Source organism: Petaurus breviceps, unplaced genomic scaffold (assembly GCF_028583685.1).
Source record: "Petaurus breviceps papuanus isolate PSGF00001 unplaced genomic scaffold, PetGlider_PUasm1.0 90537, whole genome shotgun sequence".
Classification (NCBI taxonomy): domain Eukaryota; kingdom Metazoa; phylum Chordata; class Mammalia; order Diprotodontia; family Petauridae; genus Petaurus; species Petaurus breviceps.
The window spans coordinates 1,772,976-1,795,937 of NW_027187271.1; the positions used below are offsets into that span (position 1 = coordinate 1,772,976).

The 22,962-nt window shown below is 42.6% G+C and overlaps 2 protein-coding genes across 7 annotated transcripts in view; one reads left to right on the forward strand and one right to left on the reverse strand.

Annotated features, from left to right (window-relative positions):
* Positions 1–848: 848 nt before the first annotated feature.
* On the forward strand, positions 849–4,796 carry TRAPPC14 (trafficking protein particle complex subunit 14). Of its 2 annotated transcripts, XM_069063295.1 has the most exons (11): positions 849–1,450; positions 1,632–1,727; positions 1,810–1,939; positions 2,157–2,243; positions 2,413–2,533; positions 2,632–2,779; positions 2,904–2,986; positions 3,086–3,249; positions 3,389–3,543; positions 3,765–3,958; positions 4,063–4,796. In XM_069063295.1, the coding sequence occupies exons 1-11, from the start codon at positions 1,064–1,066 to the stop codon at positions 4,214–4,216; spliced, it is 1,719 nt and encodes a 572-aa protein (XP_068919396.1). In that variant the 5' UTR covers positions 849–1,063; the 3' UTR covers positions 4,217–4,796. The 2 variants fall into 2 exon arrangements, with proteins under 2 accessions (XP_068919396.1, XP_068919397.1); XM_069063296.1 differs by lacking the exons at positions 849–1,450; positions 1,810–1,939 and having other exon boundaries at positions 1,467–1,727.
* Positions 4,797–5,006: 210 nt separating this feature from the next.
* The window catches only part of COPS6 (COP9 signalosome subunit 6), a 182,919-nt gene continuing 164,963 nt past the window's right edge, over positions 5,007–22,962 (reverse strand). Inside the window, exons 2-6 of one of the 5 annotated variants that reach the window (XM_069063305.1) lie at positions 16,152–16,190; positions 14,171–14,251; positions 12,918–12,977; positions 5,560–5,677; positions 5,007–5,336 (exon numbers count right to left, since the gene is read on the reverse strand). In XM_069063305.1, the coding sequence (XP_068919406.1) occupies positions 5,239–5,336; positions 5,560–5,677; positions 12,918–12,977; positions 14,171–14,251; positions 16,152–16,190 (396 nt within the window). In that variant the 3' untranslated portion in view covers positions 5,007–5,238. The other 4 variants (XM_069063303.1, XM_069063306.1, XM_069063307.1 and 1 more) reach the window with 4 other exon arrangements.

Genomic DNA, 22,962 nt, shown 5'->3' on the forward strand with positions numbered 1-22,962 from the left:
TAGCAAGTGCCAAACAGGGCCACACTTGCTCCAAGACACCAACCCTTCCCCATTCTCCTTGGGGTTCCAAATATCTATCCCTCATCACCTCCTACCCTCCCTGCTTCCTTTTCAAACCCCATGGCAGGCTCTATGTAGCAATGCTCAACTCCCTGGAGAGGTCAAAAAAGTTAAAAGTGATGGAATCATGTGAAATAAAAAAATTCTGAAATGTACCTCATGCATGGAAGTGCTGGTTCATGCTTAAATTTGAAGGGTAGAATGCCCTGAAATGAGAGCTGACATACATTTAGCATTTCATATACATTATTTCGTTTGTTTCACAACTACCCTATTAGGTAGATACTACTGAGTTTCATCCCCATTGAATACATGAAGAAAAAGCTGCTTAGCACAGTAGAACTCTGCTACATTCTCGCTGTGTGATCATGGACAACTCACTAAACCTCTCGGAGCACTGGCCAGCGCTCTAAAGACTACATCACAGATCTGCACCGCAGGAGGGAGTTAACCATACCGGGAGATCCACAAACTGGGAAAATCATAGATCCTGTTCCCCCCCCCCCAAAAAAAAAAAGAAAATATGAGTTGAGTGATGCTCCGAGATTTCGAAGTCTTCCTGTCTCAAATCCAGCATTCCTAGGCTGGCCTTACGGATTCCCGGAGTATAGGGGGCGGGGCGGGGGAGAATTAACCCGCCTCATAAAAAGCTAACGTTTGATTTCACCGAAGTCTGGCCTGACAAATTCGGGAGAACCCCGGAAGCCCCGCCCCCCACATCATTTCCGGTTTCTTCCTCTACTCCCTTCGGTTCTCCCCCCGGCCGGGTTCCGGCCCCGCCCCTTCTTGGTTCCGGATTTACTACCGGGCGGGACCCTCGCCCTAGACCGGCTCCCGGTGCCGACGCCTCCGCCCCTCACCCTGCAGCCTCCTCCCGCTCTGTCTGGCCTCCGCCCCGCCCCCTCGGCCCCGGCTCTGGATCTTTCCCTCGCAGCACTGCGGTCTTGGGTCCCGGGGCGCCCTCCCCCCCGCCCCGGCCCCAGGCTGGGCCCGGCCGCAGCCCATGGAGTCCCAGTGCGACTACTCGATGTACTTCCCCGCGGTGCCGCTGCCCCCCCGGGCGGAGCTGGCCGGGGATCCCGGCCGCTACCGGGCGCTGCCGCGGAGGAACCACCTTTACCTGGGGGAGACGGTGCGCTTCCTGCTGGTGCTGCGCTGCCGAGGGAACGCCGAGGCTGGCACCGGGGGCGGGCCCGGGGCAGTCCCCGGAGGCACCTGGGCCGAACTAGCCGCGGCCCTGGCGGCCTTGGCCTCGGTCAGCGCCGGAAGCGGGGCACCAGGCTGCGGAGACCTGGACGGGCATTCCCCAGGGGCTGCAGGGCTGTTCTCGGACTGCAGCCCCCTTCTCACCCATGGCCCGGGCCCTGCCACAGGCGGGGGAACAACCATGGTGAGGAGCAAGGGGTGCGGGCGCCCAGGAGGTAAATGTTCGGGGTGGCGGGGAGGCTGCATATCGTGGGAAAGGTCTGGGCGTGGGCGCAGCACACCAGGAAGGGGGTGGGACTGAAGGCTCCAGACCGAAAGAAAGCTCCTTCAATGCCTTGCCTGACCTCTGTGAACTCGCCCCCCAGTTGCCTGTGGAAGAACCAATTGTGTCCACAGATGAAGTCATCTTTCCACTAACCATTTCACTGGACAAACTTCCCCCAGGCACACTTAAGGCCAAGGTGAGATGGGGAGGGTGATGTTGCCCACCAGAAAAACTCTCCCCTCCCCAGGAGTCCATCTGTCTGTCTCTCCCTCATCCAGATTGTAGTTACTGTGTGGAAAAGGGAGGTTGAGACAGCAGAGGTCAGAGATCATGGCTACCTGAGATTGCTGCAGACCCGGGCCCCTGGGGAGACATTCCGAGGGGAGCAAAATGCATTCAAGGCCCAAGGTGTGGAGTTCAGAGCCATGCTAGGGAGAAGGGGCACACATTTGAATAGCTAGAGGGTTTGCCAGTGGATTTGGGATGGATGGGATATATTTTTAATTGCCTGGTTGGGGAAAACAATATAACTATTGGGGTGGGACTAGACAATGGGGAGGAGGTGAAAGCAGCATGGATTAACAGCTACTAGACTAACCCATCTTTCCTTCCTTCCACTTTACAGTGAGTACCCTGTTGACCCTGCTGCCCCCTCCTGTTCTGAAATGTCGACAAATCACTGTGGCTGGAAAACACCTGACAGTGCTCAAGGGTGAGCAGGCTGGCTGCCTGTGTTCCATGGGAAGAGATGCTTTGGGAGCCTGAATGAGTAGATCTAACATAGTATATTTGGAGGGGGGGGAGTTTTAGGTTGTAGTCCTTGGGGTATAAGGTTGGGATCCAGGCACCCTGAACCTCAACAATTCAGTTAACTCTTACAGTGCTGAATAGTTCCTCACAAGAGGAAATTTCTATCTGGGACATCCGCATCCTTCCAAACTTCAATGCCAGTTATCTGCCTGTCATGCCTGATGGTTCTGTGCTGCTGGTGGACAATGTTTGGTGAGACTGAGAGGAAGGAAGTGGGAGGAACAGGGTAGGGATTTGGAAGGGTCTGTTATAGGGAGTTCATATCCTATCCCTTTTCCCTCCTGAATCAGTCACCAGTCTGGGGAGGTCTCCATGGGCTCCTTTTGTCGTCTCCCTGGTTCCTCTGGCTGCTTCCCATGCCCCCTTAGTGCCCTGGAGGAACATAACTTCCTTTTTCAACTGAGGGCAGGTGAACAACCCACTCCAAAAGGCCAGGAGGTAAGCAATAGGGGGTGGCGTGTAAAAGACTGCGATGTGAAAGATGATGGAATGGAGTGTTCTATAGAATGAAGTGAAGGTTCTCTAAAGAATGCCTATTCCTCCTGTTTCTTCCCTTTCATAGGGCCTAGAGGTGTCTCTGGTTGCTATAGTTCAGTGGTCTACACCTAAGTTACCATTTACCCAGAGCATCTACACCCACTATCGGTGAGTATGCTGTACTCCTCAGATCCTGCATGGGTAGTAGGCTCAATCTCCTGTCTCTGCAGACCTCACTTTCTGCTCTTCCTGATTTCTCTACCTCAGGCTGCCTAGCATCCGCTTGGACCGTCCATGTTTTGTAATGACTGCCTCATGTAAATCCCCTGTGCGAGTACACGAGCGTTTTACTGTTACCTATACACTGCTCAACAATTTACAGGACTTCCTTGCTGTTAGGCTTGTTTGGACCCCAGAGAATGCACAAACTGGTAGGTGTTCATGCTAGTGTCAGCAGCTGGAGTCTTTAAGAAAGGAAAACAGCTTAGGTCCTGGGGGCCCACAAACCAAAGATAATAATGAAAGCTCTTAGAAATTCTGCTAATCTATTTTTTATCCCTTTCTTGTCAGGAAAGCAGCTATGTGAAGAAGAGCGCCGGGCTATGCAGGCTGCCTTGGATTCTATTGTTTGTCACACACCTCTCAACAATCTTGGCTTCTCCAGAAAGGGTACTGCGCTCACTTTCAGTGTGGCCTTCCAAGCCCTAAGGGCTGGACTCTTTGAGGTAACTAGGGGTAATGGAGGTGGGGGTAGAAATAGGATACCCTGAAGACTGGTGTAGAGGGGCTTTCAGAGTGGATGAAAAAAAATGAGAGCTGCAGCATGGAAGAGGTAGAGACGAGAACTTAAGAAAGATTTCCCAGTAGGAAGGAAGATCAAGGCTTCTCCAGCATTGGAAAGGGGCTGGAGTACAGAGACTTAACCCTTCTGATCTCCCTCCTGTAGTTGAGCCAGCACATGAAGCTGAAGTTGCAGTTTACTGCCAGTGTATCCCACCCCCCACCTGAGGCCCGGCCTTTGTCACGAAAGAGCAGTCCCAGCAGCCCTGCTGTTCGAGACTTCATGGAAAGACATCAGGGTAGCCTGGGCCGGTCCCAGTCCTTCTCCCACCAGCAGCCCTCCAGAAGCCACCTCATGAGGTATGAAGCCAGGAAAAGGAAGTGGTGTTCTGGAAAACTGGGATCCTGGGAACTTCCAAAACCAAGGCCATGTTCATCCACTAACCATTTGCTATATACCCTAGGTCAGGCAGTGTGATGGAACGCCGTGCCATCACGCCTCCTGTGGCCTCCCCTGTAGGCCGTCCCCTCTACTTGCCGCCGGATAAGGCCATGCTCTCTCTGGACAAGATTGCCAAGCGTGAGTGCAAGGTCCTGGTGGTTGAACCTGTCAAGTAGGGAAAGCTGGATCCTTATTCCCTATTCAAACACTCCTAGAAATTGGAAACCCCCTGGAAGGGGTCCTCATTTTGTGGCTGCTGTCTCTCCTGGGATGCTCCCTGTGGAACATGTGGGAGATAATGTAGCTGTCTGTCTGTGTCTGCTGTTTAAAGGAAAGGGTTGAAGTTAAATTGGGAACTAGGGCTGGGGAAAAAAAAGCCAACAGTATTTCCTCATGTTCCTGTCTGGGAGGGCTGGTCCCATCCCCAGTTCTGTTCCCCAATCTCTTTCACCCCCCCTTTCTGGTTCTAAGTTTACAAAATATTTTTCTTATACCTATGACATTCCCCTCCCCCAACCAGCAGGGGCTGAATTTGGAAATGGTAATGATTCAGTGTATCTCAATGGTTGCCCCCCAGACTCAGGTGGAAGGGGGGGCAGCAATGTTATGTTTCCCTTCACTCCCCCAATTCATGTTTATATCCTCAAGCACTTTAATTTGAAGCTTTTTGTCTGTCCGTGTAATTTCTTCATGTCTCCTCCTACTGCTTCCAACTAAATTGAGACCATTAAATGTCTGCCCAGGAGGAAGGAGAAATTAATTGCTGTCTGTCTATTAAAGGAGTGGGCAGAAGTGTCATGGCTGGGGTGATCATGAGCCAGTCAACTTTACTTCCAGGGCCTATTTCCTCATCTATGAGGGGTCAGACAAAATAGTCTCTAAGATCCCTTCCAGCTGTAAACCTATGATAATACTATTAAGAGAGGGAAGAAAGAAATAGCACATATCCACACACACACCCCAAGGTTACTAGTGTCAGACACCATGTTTATTGGAAAGAAGGGAGATTGTCCCTGCCCTGATCCCCTTTAACACTGAGAAAGAAACCCTCTGCCTCACTAAGCAGGGATGGAGAAGAAGAGATGAAGATAAGGCAGAATGCCTAGATTCCATAAGGGGAAGTGGTAAAATCGGGTATGTGGAAAAGCAGTAAGCTTACAGAGATACTCTCAACCTTCCCCTCCAATCCCCTGTAGTCTCAGACATTGATGGGTTCGCGGCTGTGATTCTGTCTTTTCACCACAAACACCTTCTGTCCAGACACAGTCACCAACAACGTGTGTTCCCCGAAGACCACTAGGAACAAAGCCCCCCCCCCCCCAAGACAAAAGTTGGCTAGAATCAAAACTAGAGAACCCTACCCTGAGGGTTGGGGAGTTGAGGGTGAATGCTTCTAATTAGGTAAAAAAGCAGAATAAGAATGGCTAGGAACTTGGGGAAGAGGTGAAGGGATTTATATTTTCTTGAGGAAAGGAGATTTGTGAGAGCTCCTTTCATGTTCCAGGGGTCAGGGGCTTACCAGACAGGCGCTTGAAGGGCATGTCAAGGCCATGGTACAACCGGAAACCACAGGCTGTGCTCACTAGCTCAGAGATTGCACCAGCTGCTTGTTCATCATTCTCCAAATCACCAGATGACTAGATGATAAAAGAGTTGAGACCAAAAATTAAAAAGGATCACATGAACAAAACAGTATTTTTATTATCTCCCCCTCCATGTTCTTTCTCCCTTTTAGCCAACTGAGGGGAAGGGGGCAGGGGGTACACACCAAAAAAAAAAATTCTTTGCACCTGTTACCTATTCTGGTGACCAACCACATCATAACTTTCTTTTGTTATCACTTGGACCTTTGTTCCCCTCTCATTCCCAACCCTCCTTGAAATTTGGCTTCTATAGCCTGAAGTCTACCAAAACTATTTGCAAAGGTTATCAATGACCTGTCTAACCCAACAGACCTCTCATTTTCCCCATTTTTGTGATCCGCCCTAGTAGAAGGTAAGGGACTGTTTTATTTTTTGGTTTTGTATTTCTAACTCAAAGAAGGTATGAGTACTTGCTGACTAACCTTGAATACCTTGTTCTTTCCAAAACACTATCCTCCCTCAATTGGGGAGGCACTTCAAATACCTAGTTTAGCACTTAGCTCACTCTTTTTTGTATCCTTCATTTCTTCTCTTAATTTCCTAAATGGAAGTCTAGCTCTAAAAAAAAAAAGCAAAAAAACTTTCAATGCAACTTAGAAAGCCATCTCTTAAAAGAGGGGAAAAAAAATTCTGCAAAATTCATCAAATCTAACAATATATGCCAGGTTCTACATCCATAGACCCTCATATTCAAAAATGGGCAAAGATGCATTCTTATATCTCTTCATCAAGGCCACTTACACTACATTCCATTTTAATTTTTTTGGTTGTTCTTTGGATTTACATTGCAGTTGTCATTGTGGATATTATTCTCCTGCTTCATTTTGCATCAGCTTAAGTCTTCCCATGCCCCCTCCCATATATATATATATATATATATTTTTTTTTTTTAGACTTTTGGAGGGCAATTGGGGTTAAGTAACTTGCCCAAGGTTACACAGCTAGTTGTTTTTTTGTGTGTGTGGGTGTCAAGTGTCTGAGGCTGGAACTGAACTCCGGTCCTCTTGACTCTGGGACCGGCACTTTACTCACTGGGCCACCTAGTCACCCCCCCCCCCATAATCTTCATATACTGTTTTTTATAAAACAAAGAATATTACCCTATATTCATGCACCACAATTTATTTAGCTATTTCCCCAATAAATTGGTACTCACTTTAGCTCCAGTTTTTTGCTATTACAAAAAGTTCTATAAGTAAATGGCATTATTCAGCAATCATTCACTTTTAAGGCTTTAACAACTATGTTGAAGATTCCTGAAAATATCACTTCCAGCCTTTCTTAATTTCCCAAATTCTAGATTCGCCTCCCATTGCCTACTGCACATTTTTATTTGGATATTCTAGTCACTTCAGATCTCAAGTCAAATAATAATGCCTTATATTTACATTAAATTTTAGTTTAATGATATAATTGTTGGATGACTTGCAATGTAAATCTAAAGTGCATTAAAAGAAAAAGGATGGAGAGAGAAAACTGCCTAAATATATCCACAAAGCTAGATACTATAAATTTATGGCCTCAAACATCTATATGCAAATGCCCAAGGTTTGACAAGAAGCAAAAGGAACACGAGGCAAGATGATACCCATACATGGAATATGACTCTGGATAGGTATACCTTATTATTAGGAAAGGTCCGGTCTTTTCAGTCTTGTCCAGACAAGACTCTTCGTGACCCCATTTGGGATTTTCTTGGTAATGATACTGGAGGTTTGCCATTTCCTTGTCCAGCTCATTTTACAGACAAAGAAACTAAGGCAAACAGGGTTAAATGACTTGCCCAGTGTCACACAGCCAGTGTCTGAGGCTGGATTTGAACTCAGGTCTTCCTGACTCTACCACTGTTCCATTATTAAGAAATAAACTTAAATGAATAGTTTCCTTTGTTACTCTAGGCAGTCTTTTTTTTTTTTTGTTAAGCAATCGGGGTTAAGTAACTTGCTCAAGGTTACACAGCCAGTTATTTTTGTATGGGTGCCGAGTGTCTGAGGCCGGAATCTAGGCAGTCTTTAAATTCTGATTTTGAGTAGATATATCCTTTTACCAAGGGTGTGAAGGGGAATGTGGAATTCCCATGCTTCACAATAATTTTTAACCTCACCTTTAATGAAGAGCAATATACTGTAAGCTCCATGCAGGTAGGAACTATGTTTTATATTTAATCTTTGTTTCTCCCTACATACTTAACACAATGTTTTGTACAAGTAAATTACCTCATAAATGCATAGTTTTTTTAATACCAAAAAACCTTATTAATAACATAAAAAGAGATGGGTACTGTCTATTAAGAAGTTATTCTTGGGAGAGACAGTCAAAAGAGACAAGAGAGGAAAGAAACCATTTAGGTAACAACCAAAAGAGGATGAAACCAATGATTCTGTCATCACGGTACACTAGAGAACTACTAGACAGAAAAAGGAAGTAGATGAGTTCAAGAAAGAAATTACAAGCCTGGCACAATGACCAGGTATCTATTGGAAATCTTTATTCTCTGCCAAAAGCAAAGCAGCTAATAAAACTTGATTTGCCTTAATTTTATCCTTCAAAAGGTTAAAAACAACAACAAATTCTACATGAAATGTGATTCTCATTGAGAGAAGAACTAGTTATTGGAGAGTGGAAATGATAAGAATTGGGGGAGGGGGGAGAGTTAACACTTCCTTTTAGATAAAAAAGGAAATAAACTGGTCATAATTTTGCCAGTTATAAATCTTGTGGAAATAGCAGAAATGCCATCTCAGATCTTCTTTCCACTTAGTCACCACCTTGGTTGACTCATCATCTGTACCACAGCAATAGCCTTTTAATTGGTCTCACTGCCCCATCTTTCCCCACTTGCAATCCATCCTTCACACACCTACCAAAGTGAGTAACCTAAAAAGCACAGGTCTGACCTTGCTATTCCCCTATTCAATACATTTAGTGCCTCTCAGACTCCTTTGTTTGGCATTTAAAGCTCTGTATGACGTAGCCTCTTCCATCTTCACAATCTTCTTCAAATATTTCTCCCATTCTTTTTACTCTAGTCCAGTCCAACTGCCCTACTTGCTGTTCCTCACATATAACACATCCAATGCCATGCTTTTGCACTGGCTCTCATGCTTGGTATGCTCCACCCCCCCCTTTCTCACCTCCACATTTTAGAATCTGGCTATCCTGAGATTCAGCTTGAGCACTATTTTCAGCAGAAGGCTTTTCCAGGACTCTCACAGCTAATGCCTTCCCAAGTTATCTTGTATCTACCTGTTTATATATACGTTGTATCCCCTAGACATGTAGTAGAATGTTAAGTTCCCTGATGGTAGGGATTGTTTTTGGTTTTTTTGTACATCCAGCACCTAACAGTGTCTGATTCATAATTAAATGCTTAATAAATGAATACTGATAGGGGTGGCTAGGTGGCGCAGTGAATAGAGCACTGACCCTGAAGTCAGGAGGACCTGAGTTCAAATTTGGCCTCAGATACTTAATACTTTACTAGCTGTGTGACTTTGGGCAAGTCACTTAACCCCAATTGCCCTGCCTTCCCCCCGTCCAAAAAGCCAAAAAAAAAAATGAATACTGATAATCTGGCTAAAATAATATAAAATATATAATATAAAATAAAATAAAACAGATTCCCACTAATTGGAGAATGACTAAACAAATTGTGGTACATGAAGCAATGGAATAAAATAATGAATATAAAAAATTTTGGGACACAATGGAAAACTTAATATGAACTGATACAGAATGAAGTAAGCAGAACCAGGAAAATATATCCACAATGACAACAAAACAAAGGGAACAAATTCAGTGACCAAGCTTGGTCCTCAAGAAGAAAATTCACCTCCCTCCCCTCTTTGCAGAAATAGAGGGTGGTGTGGAATATCAAATGTACCCTCAAACTGAGTTAATACTATTTGGTTTTGCTGGGCTTCCCCTCTCCATCTTTAAAAAATTTGTAATAAGACTGAGAAGAATGGAGGCATTTTCAATAGTGTGACATAAAAACAAAAGGCATCAATTCTCTTTAAATAAGAAAAAGAAAAAAAGACATAACTTCCGATAACCAGACAGTAATCCCTATGTATTTTACTCTAGTCATATCTGGAGTACTCTTTTTGGTTCTGGACACCAAGCCAAAGATAATGACAACCAGGAAAGTGTCCAGAGGAAAACCAGGATGGTGAAGGGCTTTGAATGTGTGTTATATGAAAATTATTGACTGAAGGCATGTTTAGCCTGGAGTACAGATGATTCAGGCGAGGCAAGTATCGGTATTCAAACATTTGAAGGGCTGTCGTGTAAGAGAGATATTACTTGTTCTGTCTGGTCCTGGAGAGCAGACCTAGAGGGAATAATGGGTGAAAGCTGCAAAGAAGCAGATTTAGGTGTAATGTTAGAAAAAAAAAAAGCAATCAGTGCTGTCCAAAAAGCAGAATTGGGCTGCCGTAGTTAGTTATTGAGTTTCCCCTCACTGGAGTCTTACAATGGAAGCTTAATGACCACCTGCCATTTATGTTCTAAACAGAGAGATACCTTTGGTCATAGGTTAAACTAGATGGCAGCTGAGTTTCCTTCCAATTCTTCATTCTATGGTTCAGTTTACAAGTTTTTCATGTAAAACTTAGGCTTATATGATACTTTAAGATTTACAAAAAAGTTTTCAACAATCTTACACAGGACAAAATCTCATTTTACAGGTAACAGGTTCAGAGTAATGTCCAGTTACAAAACTAGTAAATCTCATACACAGGACTCAAACTGTGTTCCCCCAACTGCTCTTGCTGGGTATATTCTGACATTCCCCCTTTAATTTGAGGAGAATAGGAGAAAGAATTGGGAGAGATCTTATGGACTGAATTCTACAGGGATAGTGAGTCCAGGAAGGATAGGAAATTCTCAAATGAAATTCTGAAGATCCAATAAGAAGGAAAAGTTAGAGTTGTCTAAAGAGACTAACTTATGTGCCCAGGGAAGTGAACAGCCGAGTTAGGTTTTCTGAATATATGGACAGAAGACAGAAAGCAGGTAACAGGATGATATAAGAACATGGCATGGTCCTTTAAAAAAGTGTCAGGAGGTGCTGAAACTGGTGAGGGAATATAAACATTCTTGTTTTCAGTTTTTGTTTTTAAGATATATTGGAGAAGAAAGGATGAAAAGAGCTGTTACTTATGGAGCACTCTTTTGCAAAACACTTTAAAGTATATTCTCTCATTTGGCCTTTATATTAACTCTCTGAAGCTGATAATACAAGTATTATTGTTCCTATTTTGTAAATAAGGAAATTGAGACTCAACAAATAAATATACGTGACTAGCTATTGCTCAGTTTCTAAGTATTTGGGGCAGGAGATGAACCTCACTCCAACCCCACACTCTTCCCACTCTACCACGGCTCAGAGTAGATGGGACAATAATAATAGATGGCAGAGACGGCCATCTCTATTTTATTGGGATGTAAACTCCTTATGAGTAGGGGCTGTTTCGTTCATTTTATTTGTATCCTTAGCCTGACAGGCATGTGCTTAAAAAATACTTACTGACCATTTCTGTTTTCTCTAACAAGGGGAGTGATCTTTGGACTGGAAAGAAAATGAAGAAAATTTTAAAAATAGAGATGAAACCCTTAATGAGTCCAGGTCATCTGGATAACACGAACTGGCAGACATGATTGATAAGTACTGTCAGTGATCAATAAACAACTCTGGAAAATGGGAAATGTACCATAGGGTTGGAGGAGGACAATTCTCCTGATTTTTAAAAGAATACTCTGGGTCTAAAAACAAGTGAGTTTGATTCTGGCTCCTGTCAAAATTCTCAAAGTTCTCATTAATAATGTAGTTAGTAAATATCTAGACAAGAAAGCAATGATGGTGCACACCTGTAATCTCAGTTACTGGGGAGTCAGAAGAACCCTTGCGTTTTGAGCAGCAGTAGAGTTAAAGCTGTTTGCATATCTGCACTAAGTCTGGCAACAATATGGTTGAGTCCTTGGGAAAGTTAGTGGCCACCAGGCTGCTTAAGGAGGGGCAAACTGGCCCAGTTTGGAAATGGAAGAGGTCAAAGTTTCTGTGTCAGTCAGCAGAGGGGTTATACTCATTAGTGACCACTGCACTTCCACCTTGGGCAAGTTGGGGAGATGAAATCTCCAAAAGAAAGCAGCAACTATAACAAGTTAGCATGACTCAAACTAAAACAGGCCATGCCAGACCAACCTTATTTCCTTTTTTTTGGACAGGATTACTAGGGTACTGATCTAATGATCAAGGAAATAACTGTAGATACAGCTTACCTAGATTTTACTTCTTTGTCCTACACACCAAGGCAGTTTTTATTGAGCAAATAGTCTACAAATCAAAATTTTAACATTTCTAATATAAACATTTCAACAAATGGCAGGTTTCTCAAAGACAAATAATAGTCAATATTTCTGGTGGGCACCCAGTGCTCAGGAAAGAAAAAGGAAGTGGGAATCTCAGGGCCTGACTTTTGTCCTTTTAAAGAAAGTTATCACTGGGAAGAAGCTTCTATGTGGTATCCAAAAGTGTCTACCTACCTGCTGCCCCACAAAATTCAAAAAAAGGACTGAGTGAATGATCAGTCATTTGCTCTCCACTCTTACTGCCTTACACTGTCATCTCCAAGCTCTCAAAGCCACTGTTCTCTTTCCATTCTCTTCAACCAATCCTCTTCAACCCTCTGGACCTCACTCAAGGTACCTGGCTGGTAGCAGAGATACCTGGGTTGCTTTACCCTACCCATTTCTGAAAAGTACATGCACAGGACCAGCATAGGAAAAATATACAGGACTTGAAATCTATTCCCAAAGTTCTCTGTATTAACTACAGTGGTCAGGGGAACTTAGTATTTGAGTAACTTCTTTCAGGCCCTAAAAGACCTGTTCCTAGATGTGATTTGACATTGCTACCCATCCTTCCCCCAGAAAAGCAGAAGTCATGAGGGCCTGAACTAGGGTGCTAGCTGCCTAAGTGAACAGAAGGGAATGGATATGAAATGTACAGGTAGAACTCAGAGGACTTGGCAAATGATTGGAATTATGGATTTGAGGAGGGAGGGAATGAGTGAGTCAAGATTTGAATCCAGGTGACTGGAAGGATAATAGCATACTAAACAGAAACAGAAGAGGAGCAGTTTTTGGCAGAGGGAGAGGTGAAGAAAATTAGTTTCATTTTAGACATATGCAGTTTGAGGTACCTATAAGTCATTCAGGTAGCTATACCTACCCAGATTTTGGGGGCAAGACATGGATATAATCCAGCAAAGGATTCTGAGGAGGTAAACATCTAGAAGAAGAATCAGGAGAACTATGACACAACTATGAAAGCTAGAATTAACCCATCAATGAGCATTTATTAAGAACCTACTATGTGCCAGGCATTGTGATGGGGATACAAAAACAAAACTGAGACAGCCCATTCATTCCCTCAAGGCCTTCAATTCTACTAGCCGGTTAGAGGTTCACAGATTAGTACATTCTGAAGAGATCCAAAATAAATACAAAGTGATGAGAGGGACACTAACAAGTAGGGGAATCAGAAAGGGCCTCTTGAAGGAGGTAATACTTGAGCTGAGCCTTAAATAGGTAGAGTTTTCCAAGAAAGGGGAAAATTCTAGGGATAGTGTTCATCCTGTACAAAGGTAAAAAGGCAGGAAATGGAATTTTGTGTACTGGGAACACTAATGAGGCCAGTTTGGCTGGAATGTCGTATATGAGGAAGAATAACAGACTTTAGTCAAAGCTTTAAATATAGAACAGTAGTTAGTATTGAAGCTTCTTAAGCCGGGTAATGACATGGTTAGATCTACATCTGAGAAATATCAATTTGACAGCTATGTACCATATGGAGTGGAGAAGGGAGACACTTAATTCAGGAACACCTATTAGAAGGTTATTGCAAGAGCGTAGGAGAGAGATGATGTCAGCTGGGCTACAATGGTTGTGAGGTTAGTAGAAAGAAGGGGATGGATATTTAGGACAAAGGATTGACAAGACTTGGAATGATGCGTGAAAGTGAGTAAAGATCTACTGATGTCTCCCAGGTACTGAACCTGGGCTAAATAAAGAATAATAGTGCAAAAAAAAAAAAAAAGAATAATAATGCCCTTGGCAGAAACAGGGAAGTTAGGAAGAGGTTTGGGTTTTAGGGGAAAAGATCAATGAGTTTTGTTTTGGAGTTGCTGAGTTTGAGATTCCCATGGACTATGCAGGTGGGGATTTCTAACAGGAAGTTAGTGATGAGAGACTGGAATATAAGGCAGAGTTGCATAGATTTGGGAGTCATCTACACAGAGATAATAGTTAAATCCATGGAAGCTTATGGATATACATTATGCATGCTTTATGGATCAAACTACAGCACATATTTCAAATTAGGAGAAGCTGCAGGAAGGAAGAGATAAATGGAAGGGTCATAAATCATGAAGAAGCTATCAAGCATCAGATCATCATCTTTCTACTTTTCTCCCCAAGACTTACCGCCAGTACGGCTCCTTCACTCAGTACCAAGTAGCCCAGCTGGTCAGGGATACGCTCCAGCCCCTGGGTCAATGCAGATGTCTAGAAGAAACACAGCAAATTATGAGAAAGGAAAAATCAGAGGAAAGAGAGCTAGACTGAGATCTTTCCTTCTTACTTACAAACCACTATTCCTCCTGCTGCTGTTCTCCTATTTTCCTTACACAGCTGCCTACCTTGCCAAGACTTTAGACTAGGACAAATAATAATTGCTGACATTTACATAGGGCTTTGCAAGCACCTTTGATCCTTACAACAACCCTGCAGGGAGTAATTACTACAGGTCAATTACTATGTCCATTTTAAACATAAAAAACAGGATCAAGAGAACTTAAGGAACCAGCTCACTATCACACAATGTTACAGATGGAATTTGAAGTGTCTTCTAATTTTCACTCCAGTTCTCTTTTCACTATGCTGTGATGCCCAACACTCTTTTCTACTCCGTGCCCAAGTGCCTTATTGCCCTCCTTTATGTTCTAAATACTTAGATTCTTGTTCTTTCAACTCAACCCCAAAAGGTTCCCCTCTCCTTGATATGCTAATTTAGCCACAACAAAAGTTTGTCATTCACTTATGAGAATTAAGTTTATTAATTTCCTTGCCTCAAGGCTCCCCTCTCCAAAGTATGGTCGCATAAAGTAGCTAAATTGATGGTACTATGGCACAGGTCTGACCTTATCCCTTATCTTCTGCTCAAAAGTTTCCTTTTGCCTCTAAAATAAAATGCAAACTCCTCCCTTAGTTCTTTAAAGCTCTACAATCTGGCCCCAGCCTACCTTTCTAGGCTTACTACACATTATTCTCCTTTTCAACCAAGCAGGCCTGCTTGTGCTTTCTCATATTACCATCTGGGCAGCCTGAGGGCTTTTGCTTCGAAGGTACTCAAAGGGTCATCTATTTAGAGCTGAAAACCTTAAAGGTTAACTAGTCCATTTTACAAATGAAGCCCAGAAAGACTAAGCCAAGGTTTCACGGATAGCCTCTAATGTAGGTAATTGAACCAACCAAGGTCTTGACTCCCAAGTCCAGCATCCACTGCACCATACTGACAACTCTCTCCTAACAGAACACCAGCTTTGTTCTAAACTCGATTCCGAGTGCTACCTCCTACAGGAAGCCTATCTTGTTTGCCCCAGTTGCTAGGTCCTTCCCTTTTAGAAATTACTTATATTTTGCTTTTAATTTGCTATGCACGTGTCACTCTGTCCTCTCCAAAATAAAGTCATTCCCCTGAGCGTAGGGCCAGTTTCCTTTTTCTGTCCCCAGCAGCTGGAGAAAAGACGGCACTTAACTGGTTAATGCTCGTTGATAAATTGATTTCTAGACACATTACTACGAAAGACACAACTGAAAGACTGCTTTCTCAAGAAGCTTTCTGGGGGGAGGAGGGGCAGGAACTATCCATATGAAAAATACAGGGATTTCTTTTTCCCCTCCCTTCCCCAGTCTCCAAAACAACAAGCATTTATTTATTAGGCGGTGATTATGTGCCAGGCACGGAGGGAACAAAAATGTCTTGAGCCCTGTCCTCATAGAGCTTATCTTCTTCTAAGAAACCCTATACAGCCTGCAACCCTTACGGGCTCTTTCCCGCCTTGGCCTCCTTCTCCCTTTAAAATCAAAGCCTCCTTCCCATTGCTCCCAAATAAAACACCACCTCCCCAACGCCGCCCTTCCCCCTTCCTGGAGACCCCTCCCCAGTCCCTTTTCCTCCCTCCGAGGCTCCATCAGACTCGACCATCCCCCACCCCACCCCCCACGCCCAGACCCTTCCATCCTCTGCCGCCTCCACTTCCCCCAGGCCCGACACCCTGGGGCCACCTCTTTGAAGGGTGGTTGGAAGGGCATGGGGTGCTGCACTGGGGGGAGGGGGAGAAGGGGAGAAAGAGAGAATAAAGGGAAGGGGGAAACCAATGCGCATGCGCCATCGCTTTCTCACCATCTCAAGCCGTAGGTGCGGAGAAAGCTGGCAAAAAGTGGGGTCGCTTCCGGGTTGTCACCTATATCACGTGCCGGGACTAGGCCTCCCTACTCCCTATCATTCCTTTCCATAGGGATTTGGGCACTATGTTGACACCACTCATTGATTGGGTAATCGAGACGCCACTCAAAATTCAGCCTATCCGCTTTGTTTCCACGCCCCCTTCCCCAAACTGAATATTGGTCACGCACACTCGTTCTTTTCCGTTTCTCCTTCTCCCCCCCTCCCCACACCCCCAACTATGTGAATGATTGGCTGGGCTTGGGGAATGGGGAGGAAAGCGGGGCGGGCTTTAATAAGCCTTTAATAAGGCGCCAGAGATCGAGGTTGGGGCCTACTTAGGGCTTTGTGGTGCTTGCTGTTTTTTTGTGTTAAGACATAGTCCTCTTATAGGACTGGATTATATAGTAACTTAATTTACTCTGGGAAGTAGGTGGTTTTATCCCCATTTCACATACGAGAAAATTGAGGTAGATTAAGTGACTTTTCCAGGGTTAGACAGTTTGGACTTCCAGACTCAGTCCATGGCGCCACCTAGCCGTCCCTCTACGGACACGGACAGCCTGCAGTTAATGAGTGCATGTGTCCCTCAGAATTCTTATTAAAGTGCGATTTCTTACGTCTTGGGAACTCGCTGCACAGAGAAAGGCCGCAGTGTCTCTCATCTGCTAGTTTGCCAGAGGAAAAACCCAAGAGGCAGTCACTTCGAAGCCCCTAATCAGGCTTCATGCCAGGGAGAGGGAGGGCCTTATAGTCTACGTTCCTTAAATCAAAGACTCGGGATTTAAGTGCGGCTGCTGAAATCATTAGTCACTCTTCGGTATGACAGCTGATGCTTCTAGAGAGAGACCTAGAGAGGCTGGGAGGTAGAGTGTCCCCATACAAAATTTAGCACAATACAGGAGAGGATAGAAAGTGCGGAGAAAAGTAAGATTCAGTAAATGAAGGGAAATACAAAACAAAGGGGCAATCAGAGAAGATGAACACAGGGCAGGTCCTTGGGTCCTGGATGGAGTTAAGTGACCAATACAAGTGCAGCAGGTTGGTTTTTTATAGGGTTCTCATCACTGTCAAATAGGAACAGGCCTTGGGGGCAAGAAGCAGGGAGCTTGTGGAATACTATTGTGCTGTAAGAAATTATGAGCTGGTTGATTTTAGAAAAACATGGGAAGACTTGAATGAAATAATGAAGAGTGAAATGAGCAGAACCAAGAGAACATTGTATACAATAACAGCAATATTGTTTGAAGAAGAATAACTGTGAATGACTAAACTATTCTGAGTGTTATAAATATTCAAATCAACTACAAAGGACCCATGAAGGAAGATGCTATCCATCTCCATAAAAAGAAATGATAGGGGCGGCCAAGTGGTTCAGTGAGTAAGAGCACAGGCCCCAGAGTCGGGATGACCTGGGATGAATGGGATTAGGTACTTAGCACCACACCCAGAAATAACTGGCCGTGTAACCTTGAGCAAGTTACTTAACCCCAATTTCTTTAAAAAAAAAAAAAAAGAAAGAAATGATAAATAGAAGTATACATAGTATGATTTTACATGTGTATGTATATGTAAAAAGACAAAGATTTTTTCTTTGTCAATGGTGGCCTTTTAGTGCAAGGTGGAGAGGGAGGGGAGGAGACAGTTTGAAACTTCAAATGTAGCAAGAAAAATAAATTGAAAAAATAAAATCTTTTACAACCTTCAGGGAGAAAAAAAAAAGGAAGCAGGGAGCTCAGATCTGGGGTGTAAATGCTGACACTATTGGGGGAAGGGAGGGGAAATGGCTAGGGAACTGGTATCTAGTTGATATTCACACTCCTTACCAAGTAGCAAAAGGAAGGTTCAATAACAATTGCAGGTCTTGTGACTTGGGTTTTTGAGCTTCCTTAGGGCTTCTTCATTTAGCAGATTGGGGAAGCTACTATATTTCTCCAAGACCTGCACAGTTCATATAAGTCACATTACCAGTGAAGAAGGTGATCTAGGTTTGCCCCTTCACAGTGTCTCTGTCCTTTGCTGATTCTTGGATGAGGTTCCTGCATGTTCAAAGATCTCTCTTTGTTGGTCCTGGAATTCTACTTGATCCAGAAAATTTGCATGGTCCAGGAATTCCCCTACTCATAATGCCTCTACTTTATGGTAGATCAGCAATTCTTAACCTTTTTTGCATAGATTTTTTTTGTGTTATTTTGTGACTGAAAATCTAGCAAAGCCTGTGGACTCTACAGAATAATGTTTTTAAATGCGCAAAATGTAAAACAGGATTACAAAGAAAACAAATTATATTCAAATATAGTTACCAAAAAAATTTTTAAACAACTTTATGGATCCCAAATTAAGAATCCCTGACCTAAATATTCACAGAATTCAATAGAGAATGGAATGACCAAGAGCTGGGGTGTTTGTCAGTATAAATAAAATGTTAAAAGGTCAAGGAGATTGAAGATGAAGAGTTTTCAATTAAGAGATCAGGGGTAGCCTTGAAGAGAGAAGTTTCAGTTGAGCAAAAGGATCAGAAATCAAATTACTAGAGGTTGAGAAGTGAGTACCTTCTAAGAGTTTGGCCATAAAATGGAGGAAAGATATAGAAAACTATCTTGAAGGAATGACAATTTCAAGTGTGGGCATTTTTAAAAGTGCAAAGTGCTTTCCATTTGATATGTAAACAGTTTGGTGGTAAAAGGGGCAAAAAAAGTATATTTCTACATGGAAAAATGATGTAATCAACTTGATTGTTTTAACAACCAGATAGAACTACCCTCAGATGAATGTACAGAGAAGACATGTTTGAAGATCAATTACTAATATAATAATAGCTACATTGTGGTCCATAAACTCATTTGCATATGACTATTTTTAGAATTTTGAAGTTTATAACTGAGATATTGTAAATCAAATACCTGGGAATAATGAGAATTATATAAGGATTTTGGAGTTCATACTTAGCACAAAGATGGATTTACTGAGTTTGATTTCATAAGATAAAAATGAATCATTGCTTACCAGGAGCTATAGAAGTCAACAGAAGAAATTTGTGACCATTAAAAAGGTTTAAGAGGGGCAGCCAGGTGGCACAGTAAGAGCACCGGCCCCAGAGTCAGGAGACCTGGGATCGAATCTGGGCTCAGATACTTAGCTCCACACCCAGAAATAACTGGCCATGTAACCTTGAGCAAGTTACTTAATCCCAATTGTTTTTTAAAAAAAGGTTTAAGAAACATAGTTTTTGTGTAATTTAATCATTTTGTTAATAAGGCCAGCACATTATTGATAAAAGGATGGTCATTTGGCCATCTCTCTTAGACCAAAAACAATCATGGCAGCAGGCTCACAGTTCATACACCCTTGGAAGAATAGGTGTTCCGAGTGTTATAAATATTCAAATCAACTACAAAGGACCCATGAAGGAAGATGCTATCCATCTCCATAGAAAGAAATGATAGGGGCAGCCAGGTGGCTCAGTGAGTAAGAGCTCTGGCTCCAGTATCGGGATGACCTGGAGATCGAATCCTGGACTCAGACACTCAGCACCACCCCAGAAATAACTGGCCGTGTAACCTTGAGCAAGTTACTTAACCCCAATTGCTTAATAAAAAAAAAAAAAATAGGTGTTCCATGAGTGGCTGAAAGTGACATCATGTCTCCCTTAGAGAAACTATCTCTGTACTCAGACTATCCCCAGCTTGGGCTATCTAGACAAAAAGAATGTTTCCACCCAAGTTTGAGTAGAACACCATGGGCTTCCCTGCCTTAGATTAAATTCCTTGTTAATTTGGATGGGATCTGACCAAAATGAGAAGAGTTAATTCAGTCTCATTATCAGTAATGTCCTTCAAGAGACTGAACTTAAAACCAGGACTTTGGAAGAACAGGGGAGCTCTGAATCTCCCTAAGATATTTGTTATTAATAATCATTTCTCTCAAATTAAAGAAAAGATAGAAGAACCTGGAGAGTGGGCTCAGCTAAGGAGTCATGAGAAACTGGTGACAGAATATATAAACAGCTATGAGAAATACTGTTTAAAGGAAGAAAAAATACAAAACCTAAGCTGAGCTGACAGTAAGGCTTTGCAGTGGTTTTGCTGGTAGTCTGCTGATTGGGAGAGAGGCATTGCTTTGTTGTTTGGCTAGAGTAAGACTGGGTCAGCTGAGAAAGCGTTTCAGTTTTTCTAGTAATAGTAGGAGAGCTGAATTCTGTTGGTATGTACAATGATCCAACTTATTGCTCTCTACTGCCACCTACAGACCAAGATAGAGGTAAACCCCTCAGAGGTGTCAGCTTAATCATCCTCTGTGGTTTAAGAAAGAGAAAAAGAGGGAGGGAAAATTGATTTTGTATATTTTTTTTTCTGTGTGTTGTGCTTCACTGTAAGAAGAAGTTTAGAGCTGATTGGACAAAGCAGAATTCACTTTTTTTTCTGCAGAATGGAGGAGTTTGGCAGTTCTCTGGCTCAAGGGAACTGCTATCATTTAAAGAGCATTAACACTAAAGCTCCCAGTTAAGAATGACTGTGAATAAAAAGAGCTTGGTACTGCTTCAGCAACTCAAAAGCAGAGGTAGAGTGGCATACTTAGCTAGAGATCACTAAAGACCAGAGCAGGAGCAAACACCAAAAAAGCAGCTTCACATAGTATAAATTGTTCTTAAGGGATCAAGTATATCAAAGCCTATAATCTAGAATTGTGAGTTGCCCCAGACACATTGGTTTCTTCACTCAGGTACCTCCTTGTTGGGTTTCTGTAAGGGTGTGCCCCACTTTCCTCATGGATTTTGTATATATATTTGTATATATATTTATATATACAAATATATTGTATATATTTGTATATATATTTATATATACAAATATATTGTATATATTTGTATATATATATCAGTGGGAAGGTTGTGACTGAAGTTTGTGGATAGGTTGTAATGTTTTGGGTATTTCTTCTTTTGTAAACTATTCCATTTTTAGAACAGCTCTAATTATTAAGAAGGTTTTTTTGACATTAAGTCTAAATTTACTTTTTTGGAATAGTCATTCATTGGTTCTAGTTCTGCCCTCTGGGACCAAATAAAATAAGTCTAATATCTTTTCCACATGACAGTCCTTTGGGTCTTCTGTTTCCCAGTTAATCATGTCCAGTTCCTTCAGTTAATTCACTGTTATGGGAATGGGAATTTAAGATCTTCCCTGCCCCTAGGCCCTTTGATAGGCTTAAGTGACTCTGAGAACCTTCCCAGATTTAAAAATATATTCTGCCCCCTAATAGGCTGCATGTCGTCACATGGAGCCTCTGGCAGGAGGCTTGTTTTTCAGGAATGCCCACACCTTGTTGCTTTTTGATTGGGAAATGAGTCCAGGAGAAGGCTATATATACCCTGATGTGAGGTTTTGTTTTGGGGCTCACTTCAAGATGAGTTATGTGATTTAACCAGATGAGACTCTGGGCAGCCATTGAGCCCCCAGGACTTTGAAAACCCAGATGTTGGTGCTTCTCTCTCTGGAAACAGTCTAGGTATGGATGTAATGGTCAGACAGTTGGAAGTCTGTCTACTGATCTGTTTCTCTGTCTGCTTGTAACTTGTTTGTATTCTCTGAAGTTTGGGGTGCTAACCTTTTTCCCCTGAACTAAGTAAACGACATATGTTTAATTAAAGCAAGATTGTTAACCCATTTTGAGTTTCTTTCCTTTAGAATAGCATATCTAAGAACCTGTGTTGGCAGCCACACTGGGCATGCTAGGGTGCTTGCTGCAACATCTAACTATGACATAGATTCCTTTTTAGCTTCCTCTGGACATTCTTCAATTAAACTGCGATAACCAGAATTGAACATAATACTTTAGATATAGTCTGATGAAGACAGAGTTCAATAGGATTATCACCTCCCTCTTCCTACTTCTCTCTTAATGCAGCTGAGGATCACATTATGTTTTTTGTCTACCATATCACATTAGAAGGTTCCTCCCTTTCTCAGGATATAAGTAGGACTAGAGAACAATCTCCACAGCTTTCCTGTAATCAGCAGAGAAGTCAACAAGCTCTCTCAGCTCTTCAACTGATCAGTAAAGCAATGACTCCCAATCAGGAGGCTTCCAGGAAAGCCTTCTTTTCAATTTAGTTCAGCACATATTGAGCTTTCATTCTACTAAAATCTCCAGATCATTACCACAGAACTCCCTGGAAGCTATCCTTGCATTGTTCTTAAGTCTTTCGAAGTTATTTTTCTCTTTAATTTTATCATTGTACAAATTGTTCTAGTTTTGCTCACTTTACACCAGTTAGTTCATAAAGGTTTTCTCAGTCTCATGTGGAATCATCCATTCATCATTTCTTATGGAACAATAATATTTCATTATATTCACATACCACAATTTGCTTAGTCATTCCCAAAAAGAATATTGCCTTAGTTTCCAATTTTTGACTACCACAAGAAGTATTGCTATAAATATTTCCATACTCTTAAAGAGGCCTATCCACTGAATGGGCATTACCTCACTCAAAGTGATAACCAGAAAAGACCTTAGCTTACAAGGGCCAGGATCTTCCACTGCATCCTGGCCCATCTCTAGTCGGCCTGATGAATATCTGGCTACTGGACCCACTGGAGGAGAAAGTGAGACTCGTGACCTTGCTCAGCCCTCCCTCACCCAAATGAAAGTCAACTGCAAGTTATGTCATCATCTCCCTAATGTCATGGTCCTCTTTGAGAATGAAGGACAAACACAACATATAGATCCTTTTTCCCTCTTTGATTTCTTTTTTTTTTTTTTTTTTTTT